Raw genomic sequence first — 11,814 nt, 5'->3', positions numbered from 1 at the left:
TCGTAGCGAAGCAACAGGTATCAAGCTAGTACTATTATAAAGCTTTCAGAAAGCTGTCCTTTAAAATTGGAAACAGAATCAGAATCGAGCTGAAAGGGACCTTAGAGGTCTTCTAGTCCAGTCCGCTGCTCAAGCAGGAGATTCTATACCATTTCAGGCGTGACTGTTTTTTAGATTTATTTATATGCTTAAGGGGACGTGGTGGCCTTGTGGATAATAAGCTGAGCTCGTCGATCAGAAAGGTCGGCAGTTCAGTAGTTCAAATCCCTAGCACCGTGTAACAGAGCGAGCTCCCGTTACTTGTCCCAGCCTAGTAAATCGAAAGACCGTAAAAAAACAAGACAGGGACCACTTTGGTGAGAAAGTAACAGTGCTCCGTGTACCTTCGGCATTTCATCATGCCGGCCACATGACCACGGAGACATCTCAGTCAGCGCTGGCTCTTCGGCTGTGTAATGGAGATGAGCACCACCCGCTAGAGCCGGAAATGACTAGCACGTATGTGCGAGGGGAACCTTTACCTGTTTTTTTGAAAAATCATTTTTTTCCCCTTTATTTTACAAACAGTGCCACTGAATGCACCATTTTTAACATCTATAGGAAAAATACAGAAATTGAGTTGCTTTAGTAAAATAAATGTATATATACTCTTTGCTTTTCTATATTTTTAATCTGAATATGTGGCTTCGTGAACGTTTTTTTATACATTTATCTTGGTTTTGAAGTTTGGAGAAGAGACCGGAGACCCCACTTGTCTGAAACGGCCTAGGGTCTCCCCTTCGAGCGGGGGGTTGGACTAGATGACCTCCAAGGCCCCTCCCAGCTCAATTCTGGATCGATCGATTGACTTTGTAAAGCCAAGTTAGAAATATATAATGCCATTAACAGCCAGTCCTCAACTTACAAGCTCAATTGGGCCTGGGATTTTGGTCATGGGTTTGGGGGCCATTGACGAAACAGATAATCACGTGAGCTGACTCGATGTTATGACCATTTTTATGATGGTTGTAAATTGAGTTGCCCCAATCACGAAGAGGCGAACATGGTTGGCAAGTGAATCATGTGGCTGATTATGGAATCCAATCTACACAATTCCCCCTTTTGTGCCATTTTTGGCTTTGCCCAGGGATGGAATTCAAATTTTTTAACAACCGGTTCTGTGGGTGTGGCTACGCAGGCATGGCTAGGTGGGTGTGGCCATGTGACTGGTTGGGTGTGGCTTCTTCTTCTTTGTAGTGTCCCCTCCCCGCATTCCATTTTTTGGCCTCCCGGGCAAAGCAATAAGACAGCGAGGGGAATCCTGGCAAAGCTGATCGTCAGAACAGCTGATCATGGGGAGGGGAAAAAAATACCTTAAGAAGTGACTGGGCGGGGGAGAACGCAGTCGGCGATGTCGGGCATGCGCAATAAGGGCTGACTGGGTGGAGAGGGTTGGGCGGGGCCAGTCAGAGGCGTGATTTGCTGGTTCTCCGAACTGTGCAGAATCATAACAACCGGTTCTATAGAACTGGTCTGAACCGGTAGAATCCCACCCCTGGCTTTGCCGCGTAAGAACGAGCAAGGTTGTGCGAGCAGGAGAAAAGATACATCCACCACCCGACCTCACCTTGACTGATTTTTGGCTTGTGTGTTCTCACAGCTCAATTCCACCGACAAGTCCATGGAGTATGGACGTGATTTCCGGATCAAGCATTACGCCGGAGATGTTACGCAAGTGGCTTTTCTTAATCCTTTCCCTTACTTCCCTTTACGGGGGTAAAAGAAGCATGGTGGTTGTTGGGGGAATTCTGGGAGTTGAAGCCCTGGCATGCTTGCTGGGGAATTCTGGGAGTTAATCTCCATCCATTCTGGCTGGGGGATTCTGGGAGTTGAATTCACGTTGAGATTATGTCCGATGAATAGAATTCCGCATTGGCAACCGGAAGGGCATCCGGCCAGTAAACATTCATCTCCATTCACTTGCCCAGATTCCACCCTACAAGGGATTATGGAGTCAATAAAAGACAACGATGACGTTGGCTGGGGAATTCTGGGAGTTGGAGTCTAGGAATTCTGCCTATTGAATGCTGGGAATTAATCTCCACCCTTGCTGGCTGGAGAATTCTGGGGAAGTCCAGACATGCTGATTGGAGAATTCTGGAGGTTGAAGTACAGGCCGGGTGGCTGGGAAATTCGGGGAGTTGAAATCCACCCATTTAAAGCAAGTGGCCTGGGGGATTCTGGGAATTGAAGTTCATACATGCTGACTGGGGGATTCTGGGAACTCACATCTACCTATGTTGGCTGGAGAACTCTGGGAGTTGAGGTACAGGCCGGGTGGCTGGGAAATTCGGGGAGTTGAAATCCACCCATTTAAAGCAAGTGGCCTGGGGGATTCTGGGAACTGAAGTCCATACATGCTGACTGGGGGATTCTGGGAATTCACATCTACCTATGTTGGCTGGAGAATTCTGGGAGTTGAAGTCCACCCATCTTAAAGCAACCGATTTTGACAAACATAGATTTGCACTGATTTGCTCAAGAATAGAATAGAGTAGAGTAGAATAGAACAAGGAATAGGAATAGGATGGAATAGAATATAGAATGGAATCGGAATAGAATAGAATATAGAATAGAATATAGAATAGAAACAGAATAGAATAGAATAGAATAGAATTGAATAGAATAGAATAGAATAGAATAGAATAGAATAGAATAGAATAGAATAGAATCAAAATAGTAGAATAAAATATAGAATAGAATATAGAATAGAATCGGAATAGATTCAGAATAGAATATAGAATAGAATATAGAATAGAATATAGAATAGAATAAATTGGAGTAGAATATAGAATAGAATATAGAATAGAATTGGAATAGAATAGAATATAGAATAGAATGTAGAATAGAATCGGAATAGAATAGAATATAGAATAGAACGTAGAATAGAATCAGAATAGAATAGAATATAGAATAGAATCGGAATAGATTCAGAATAGAATATAGAATAGAATATAGAATAGAACATAGAATAGAATCAGAATAGAATAAAATATAGAATAGAATATAGAACAGAATTTAGAATAGAATAGAATAGAATCAGAATAGAATCAGAACAGAACAGAACAGAACAGGATTAGAATAGGGAATAGGAATAGGAACAGAACCTGGAAGGGATTTCGGAGGACATCTAGTCCAACGCCCTGAGCATCGTGCTACACGGGAAGGCAGGTCCTGTCCACCCTCGGATCTACCCCGAATCTGAATCTGGGTTTCAGGTATTCTGTGGAAGGATTTCTCGATAAGAACAAGGATACGCTGTTCCAGGATTTCAAGCGACTGCTGTACAACAGGTAGGTCCGGCTGAGGCAGTGGAGCAAGCCTGGATTTCAGGAAAACTCACCTCAAGGGGACACTTTGGCCATTGACCTCGTCGCACAGGTAGTCCTCGACTTACGACCAAAATTGATCTCTCTCTCTCTCCCTCCCCCCGCCCCCCCGGTTTGGGTTGTTAAGTTTTTACAAACTTCCTTGCTACCGTTGTTCATTGACTCCCTGCTCAGCTCGTGAACCAGTCTTTAAGTGAATCCGGTTTCACCCCCCTTCCATTGACTTGGCTCATCAGAAGGTCCCAAGAGGAGGATCACGCGATTCAGTTAGTAAGACCGTTGTTAAGCGAATCTGGCTAACAAGTCTGTCCGGCAGGGAGACGAATAGTTTTCTGCAGGGGGTGAGATTCTACCAGTTCGGACCGATTCTATAGAACCGGTGGTTACAATCCTGCCCAGTTTGGAGAACCAGCAAACCACGTCCCTGGCTGGCCCCACCCACCTCCGCCCGCCCCTCCCCTCCCCACCCAGTCAGTCCTTATGGTATTTCTTCCCCCCTCCTCCCGATGATCAGCTGTGCCAGGATGCCCCTCGCTGTCTTCCTGCTTCGCCCAGGAGGCTTCCCAGGAGGCCCAGGAGGGGGTATGCTGCGAAAAAAGCAAAGAAGAAGAAGCCACGCCCAGCCGGTCCTATGGCCATCCCCACACCAGCCACATCCACCTGGCCACACCCACAGAACCAGTAGTAAAGATATTTGCATCCCACCCGTGGTTGTCTGCCAGATCTAGTAGGGCTTCGCTAGCATCCCAATGACGGCCCATAGATTTCCGCTGCTCTCCTCTCCTCTCCTTTGCCTTGTTGGTCATCTATGCATCAGGTACTGGACCCAGCTGTTCCTCCTCTTTATCATCAGCCCCCTCCAGACCTCTCCATCTGAGGGCTGATGGACGGCTCAGGCTCCACCTCCATCCCCGCCACTCCTCTCTGCCAGTTCCGTTCCCTCTTTCCCTCGGAGCTCTCAGGTGGCCCCGACTCCCGTGCCCCCTCCTCCTCATCCAATTCAGCAGCCGCAGGGGCTGGTGGCTGACAGGCCACAACCCTGGCTTCCCTCATTGATGACCACATGATTCAGTAAGTAAGATGGTTCTTGAGCGAATCCAGCTTCCCCCGTTGATTCGGCTCATCAGAAGCTCGCGGAAGGCGATCACGGAACCCTGGGACATTGCAACTGTCACAAACACAAGTCCGTATCCGAGCATGTGAATTTTGATTATGTGACCATGGGGGGCGTAAGTGTGAAAACTGGTCCTACAACATCTTTTTCGGGGCCGTTGTAACTTCAAATGGTCGCTAAGCAAATGGTCGTAAGTGGAGGTCTACCCGTGTTGCTGTATTATTATTAATTATTATTATTGTTATTGTTTTGTTATCATCATCATCATCATCGTTATTATCATTACTATCATTACTATTACTATCATTGTTTTGTTGTTACTGTTATTATTACTGTTATTATTACTGTTATTATTGTTGTTGTTGTTATTTAATGGCCTTCCCTGGTCTTGGTAGCAAGTCAGTTCAGGAAATTGCTCGGCGTGGCAGGCAGGCCTCCAAAAGCATCACACTACAACTCCCATCATGCTAAGCCAGCCTCTGGACTCTGACAGGGAGAGGACCTGAACTTCACTAGAGGGGTGATTTCAAAAGTTGGAACGTTGGTGCTTCTTCACGCCTCACGTCAAGAGGTGGATCTCACGCCACAAAAATTCCACCTTCTCAGCGACAGTCATCTCCTTCTGGCCGCCATCTTGACTTCTTTGACCCCCCTTTTGGGCTTCTTTCCCCAGCGCAGACCCCCTCCTCCAGGAGATGTGGCCGGAGGGCAAGCAGAGCATCACTGAGGTGACAAAGCGGCCCCTGACTGCCGCCACCCTTTTCAAGAACTCCATCGTGGCTTTGGTGGACAACCTAGCATCCAAGGTATCTCAGGTCTTCCTTTCTCCGGTAGCGTTTCCAGAGGTGGTATTCAGCTAGTTCGGACTGGTTCAGGTGAACTGGTTGTGAAAATTTTGGAGTAGCTCGGAGAACTGGCAAATACCACCTCTGGTTGCCCCGCCCACCTGCCCCCGCTGTTACCTCTCCTGGTTTTTTACCTCAGCTGATTCACATGGCAGAGCAGATTGCCACGCCTCAGCTGAGCTAAAAAACAGCTCAGCTTACCAGCATTGGCAGAGGTCGACAGAAGTGCGCCTGCATAGAACTGCACATAGAATCGGTAGGAAACAATTTGGAAACCCACCACTGAGTGTTCCACAAGCTTGACTGCTTGGAGATGGGTGGACTTCAATGCCCAGAATTCTCCAGTCTTTGGAACGGGGCTCGAGAAAGAGAGACAGGAGCAAAGAGGCCACAGGAGGACCTCAGTAGATGGTAGAGTTGAAATCATTAGACAGTAGATTTGAAGTCCGCCCATCTTCAGTTAGCCAAGTTTGAGGAGCGCCATTCTACAGTGTTGGTGGACCCAACCTTGTTTCCTGTTCTCCATGAAGTCAGCCAACTCTCTCGATCATGGACACCTCGGTCCATTCGTCTGTTCTGCAAAGAACATGCCATCTCTGTGTCAGGATTCCAGCAATCACCCTAATTAAATCATGATTCTCGAGCCAAACTTCAAAAAACTTCAAAGGATTTATTAGAGGCAACATACTGGCACTGCCCTGGATGAAGCCAACTCTGGCATGTGTAATTTACAGTCACCTGTGACCCTGTTTCCCCCCTCCCCCCCGGGGGGTCTTATAAACCAGATTCAGAAAAAGGAGACTGGGGCAAACAGGACACGGAGGGATGTTAATAGGGGCCTTCCCAAGTATCTGAGATCCTCCTTCTCAATAGCAGGTTCCTACCTTGTTCGCTACCAGTTTGGTGGGTGATCGTGTGTGCATGCATGCCCCTAACACGCCAATCAGCTGACAGAATGAAGAAAGGAAAAGCTAGATGTGACCTCCCACCTTCCCATGCGCTTGTCGCTTCTTTTATCCTCTCAGCTGATCATTGGAGGACTGGTTCAGCCAAATCGGTAGTGATTTTCACTACCGGTTCTGCCGAACTGGGCGGAACTGGTACCATACCACCACTGCTCCTTCTATGTCCCTCAGGCTTAGCAACTTGAAGACAGGGGGACTTCCATCCTATGAACGGAGCATGAGAACAAGAATGAGACAGAGACAAGCCAGCATTCGGAGTTCCCTTCCGGTTGGGGAAGGGAGGGGCTGTGGATGGGGAAGGAGTGGGACCATTGCTCATTGCTTACTAGGTCTATTTTCAGCTTCGTTGGCAACTAAAATGAGAAGTCTGCTTAGGTGGCAGCTTGTGCATGACTGGTGCGCTATAAATAAGCCACACTAAGATGAAGAATATGGTTAGTTTTAAAGGGTTTATTATGCAACGCCTCCATAAATAGCATGACAGAGTTGCAAGCATTTCAGGCTAGAAAATCTTGGAAAAGTCAGTATATTGGCGACAGCCAGCAGCCAAGATCCTCTCTAATAAATGTGACACAAAACACCTTCCTTTTGGCTGTTGGCAAGTTTTTACGGGTAGTCCTCAGTGTGTAACTGCAATCGAGCCCCAAATGTCTACGGCTCAATGAGGCAGTCGTTAAATCAGGTTTGCCCCATTTTACAGCCTTGCGTGCCCACTGTTGTTAAGCAAATCGCTGAGATTGTGAAGTCTGGACCAGGGTTGTGTGGTTCAGGGAAGTCCTTGACTTACAACACTTTGTTTAGTGACCGTTCAAAGTTACAACAGCACTGAAAAAGGGACTTATGACCATTTTTCACACTCAACGATCATTTCAATGCTCCTGTGGTCATAAGATCAAAATTCGGATGCTTGGAAGCCACTCATTTTTGGGATCATGTCAAATCCCGTTTTATGACCTTCAGATAAGTAAAGTCGATGGGGAAGCCAGATTTGCTTAACAACCATGCGACCAATAATGACAACGATTCACTTAACAACGGTGGCAAGGAAGGTCATAAAATGGGGCAGAGCTCATTTAGCAACTGTCTCTCTTCATGATGGAAATTTGAGGTGGGCTTGCGGTCGTCGGTCGAGGACTATCTGCAGGACTTAGCCAGAACTTAGCCACCCCAATTTCAAATGTTTCCACCGGTGCTCGTTTCACCCGAGGAAACCTGATGTTCTTTCCAACCAGAAATGCAATTTTAGACAACGGGGCAAACTTAAAGACGTGAGATGGTCCTTGCGTAAACTCCTTTTTTCCAACAGGAGCCTTACTACGTTCGTTGCATCAAGCCCAATGAGCAGAAGTCCCCGTTTCTGTTCGACGAGGAACGCTGCCGTCACCAAGTCTCGTACTTGGGTCTGCTGGAGAATGTCCGGGTCCGAAGGGCCGGTTTTGCCTACAGGCAACCATACCACCGATTCTTACTCCGGTAAGGTTTGCGGCCAGGAGTGCAATTCAACCGCTTTGGGGATGCTCTGCGTTTAAAAAAAGCGGGTAGGCCTACAGGCTTGTTGGAGTGGATTGGTTTAGAGCCAGCTGATCTTTGGAACAAGGGGTTCGCCAGAACAGTGAGAATCCCACCACGGTTTGCCGCCGAGTTTTTGCCAAAGTTCCTGCAGAAGAAGAGACCCCGGTGTCGTCTTGGGCAGCCTTTGGTGGAATTTGGGATCTTCAGCCATTTGCAGGGAGGAGGAAGGTGCTGGACCCAGCCAGGAAAGCATGGTAGACATCATAAGGAGCGTGTAAACATTTTATCAGCTGTTTTGGGAAACGTTGGAGAAAAGCCAAAGAACACAGTGTAAATGCCATTCCTTTGTGACACCAATGAGATTACCTAGTTGGGTCATGAGAGGTCTGAATGAAAATAAGCAAGCTCACAGAGCACCAAGGACCCCGGTGATGACCCGTAGTCTCTCAAAATAACCCAAAACCTCAAAACATACATTAAAGTCCGGTAAGGGCCTTCAACTTAACTTCGCTGTTTTATTAGGCACAGTTTAAAGTCGCAAAAGTAAATAACAAGGCAAAAAGAAAACCAAAACAAACCGCATTGACGAGAGTTCCGAAGCAAGCCAAGATAACGAATCATAAACTCCAGGAAGATAACCGAGGAGAGTCTGTGGGAAGAACGCCAGCAAAGATAAACCTCTTTCAAAGTAAACACTAAATTGACTCCAGCAATTCTGACTGCGCAGTTACAAACTTATATACAGTACATAGCTCCCACCTGCAAGCCACGAGGACGATCATGGTAATCTCCTCTTGAGTAGACCTCACTTTTCCCTGATCCTCTCCTCCCTGCGTGACCTGGGATGGAGAGGGGATGGGCCTGGATCCTCCTCTGACTGCTCAGCTGGCCTCTGCCCTTCCCCAGCCTCCTCCGCCACCACCTCTGGAGCCGCACTCCCACTCCCTGTTCGCTGTTCCTCCTCTTCCTCAGAGTCAGACTCCACCAGGGGCATGACAACCCCAAAGCTCTCTTCCTCCCCCTTCCTCCTTCTGCTGCTGCTGCCTGCAAACCCCACTGCCTTCTAGCACTGATAATGTTACCTAGTTTGGTCACAAAACATCTGCAAGAAAACCACCAACCAGAGAGCACCAAATCTCATAGTCCTTCTTTTCTTCTTCTCCTTCTCCTTCTCCTTCTTCTCCTTCTCCTTCCTCCTCTTCCCCCTCCTCCTCTCCACAAACTCCCCTAGCACTGATGATGTTACTTAGTTGGGTCATGAAACGTCTGCAAGAAAAATCACCGACCTTAGAGACCTCCAAGGACCCCACAAAAAAAAAGGCGATGCATAGCCAAATGGGGTGAATCCTGGTTCCGAGCAGCACAGGAACAGAACTGAGCTATCTCCTCGATCTGCTAGCTTTCTCCTTGCGGGGTCTTGTCTGCGGGGTTTTCATTTCCCAATTGCCAGAAACATCCAACCAAGGAAGCGTTTGTCTCAGGGGTGCGATTCAACCAGTGTAACAACCAGTTTGATGAGTGCATGCTTTGCGCCCACGCAGAGCATTTGTTACTCACCAGCAACCCCTCTGTGTTGAACAGCTTAAATGTTTAAATGGCAACCCGCTGTGTTGCGCGAATCAGTTGAGCTTGAAAAACAGGATATAAAGCACAGCCCAGAGCCCAGGTGAGCCCATCAGATGATCATTGGGACCAGCCAAACCGGTTCACTCCCAGCTGATCCTCAAAGCTACCAGTTCGGTCGAACCGGGCCAAACCAGTAGAATCCTAACCCCCGGTTTGTCTCTAGGACAAACAACCTGAGTTTCGTGGTTTGGGGTGGGAACAGCATTGTCAATGTTGAGCTGCAGAACCTACTACGGTTTTCCGAAGACCACCTTACGGTCCGGTCAAAGCAGGTCAATTCTCCTAATTTCTTCCTCACCCAGGTATAAGATGACGTGCGAATACACCTGGCCCAACCACCTCATGGCCTCGGATGGTGCAGCCACCCAAGCCTTGATAGAGCAACATGGCTTCCAAGATGACGTAGCTTACGGCCAAACCAAGATCTTCATCCGAACGCCCCGGACTTTGTTCGCGCTGGAACAGGAACGCGCCAACCTGATCCCCATTATTGTGCTGTTGTTGCAGAAGGTAACACGGGGCTGTGGCTAAGGGTTGTGGCAGGGACGCAATTCAACCGGTATAACAACTGGTCCAGAGAGCATGTGCTTGGCGTGCGCACCAAGCGCACATGCACCGGCACTCGCACCCCAATTGTGCATGCACCAAATGTGCGTTCTGCGTGCGTGCTTCACATTTTAAAAAGCTAATACTTACCTTCTCCTGCCACCGAAGAAAACAGTGGAGGTGCGGCAAACTCCTCTGCTGCGCAAATCAGCTGTGCTCTAACAAAAAGACATAATGTCAGGATTCCGGCACTTAACCCCATTTAAACCATGAGTCTCGAGCCAAACTTCCAAAACTTCAAAAGGGTTAACATGTCTGACACTGCCTGCGTGTAGCTAACTCTGAGATGCCATAATTCCTTGTCCCCCTTGACCCTGCTTTTCCCCCCACCCCCTGGGTGTATCATAAATCATATCCTCCAATGAGACACATCCTTAGCCCAGAGTCATCAATCATGCTCTCCAGTTAGAATTTTGCACGGCAGAAACTTTGGTCGCCTAGTTACTATCTTTGAAAACATTGATGGAATGCACTTTCGATTTCCAAGCTGCCGCACTGCTTCCCCCTCCCTTTCTGTTGGCAGCGCTAAAAAGACCATAGGTGTATTTTATGAGTTGACACATAAAGCACAGAAAAAGAGCAGAAGCTAACTGGTTCGAAGCCAGTTGACTGTCGGAACAATCGGCTCACCCGAACCAGTCTGAACCGGGCAAATCCCACGCCCTGGGTTGTTGTCACCGGATGAAGCCACGCGGCTGGTTTTCTCGTCCCAATGGAGGGCGGGACCCAAAACACACGGAGCCAAAGCGAGGAACACCGCACCAAACATTAGGGGTTGGAATTTCAGGAGGTCTTCACTTTACGGCACCTCCTTTTAGTGACTGTTCAAAGTTACGTTGGCAGTGGTAAAAAAGCGATTTGGAGGCAGTCCGCAACTTATGACAGTTCATTTAGTGACTGTTCCAAGTTACAATGACGCAGAAAAAATTTTTCCAACAACCATTTTTCACAAATAGGACCGTTGCAGTTACATGAATTAACTTTCGGCTACTCGACTGCTGACTCACATTTATGACTGTGACTACTTCCCAGAATCACCCAATCCTCTCTCATGACCGTTTGAAAAGGGAAGTTGATGGGGTAATCCCGATTCACTGAACAACCGGGGGGACAAATTTAAGAACCGCATTGAATCATTTAACAAATCTGGCAAGAATACTCACCACATTTCTCACTTAGCAATCTAAATTTTGAGCTCAGATTTGGTCGTAAGTTGAGGGCTACCCGTATGACAGTTTTTGCACTTACATCCCCAGGGTCACATGATCAAAATTCGGACACTTGGCAACTGACTCATAATTATGATGGGTGCAGTACCCTTTTGTGACCTTCTGACAAGTAGTCATCCCGATTCACTTAACGACCATGTGACTAATTTTCACCAGTGCAGGGATTCACTTAATAGCAAGAAAGGTGGTAAAAATGGAAAGAATTCACTTAACAACCATCCCACTTAGCAACATAAATATAGGTCTTGGTTGCGGTCATAGGCTGAGGACTACCTGTACAAGTAGGAGGCAGCACTCTAAAGGTAGTCCTCGGCTTACCACCACAATGGAGCCCCAAATGTCTCTTCTGTGGTGGAATTTCAATTCCCAGATTTCCTAGATGAAATACAAGTCATCCTCAGTTTACGACCAGAATAGACACTTGACAACTGACTCGTATTTGCAACAGATGTAGCATCCCGGGGTGGGGTGGGGAATCAGACGATCCCCTATAGCAACTTTCTGACAAGCAAAGTCACGGGGAGTCCAATTCGTTTAACAACCGTGTTC

General features: G+C 47.5%; 1 protein-coding gene across 1 annotated transcript in view; it reads left to right on the top strand.

The window, feature by feature from the left end:
* Positions 1-11,814, top strand: part of LOC113449959 (unconventional myosin-Ig-like) — a 53,854-nt gene that overhangs the window by 25,880 nt on the left and 16,160 nt on the right. The window contains 5 exon segments of the mRNA XM_087917471.1: positions 1,640-1,710; positions 3,258-3,332; positions 5,156-5,288; positions 7,599-7,765; positions 9,733-9,940. Of these exon segments, the coding sequence (XP_087773597.1) occupies positions 1,640-1,710; positions 3,258-3,332; positions 5,156-5,288; positions 7,599-7,765; positions 9,733-9,940 (654 nt within the window).

Source organism: Pseudonaja textilis, chromosome Z, assembly GCF_049901715.1.
Source record: "Pseudonaja textilis isolate UNSWEBS1 chromosome Z, rPseTex1.2, whole genome shotgun sequence".
Lineage (NCBI taxonomy): Eukaryota > Metazoa > Chordata > Lepidosauria > Squamata > Elapidae > Pseudonaja > Pseudonaja textilis.
This window is presented reverse-complemented; position numbering and strand designations above follow the sequence as displayed.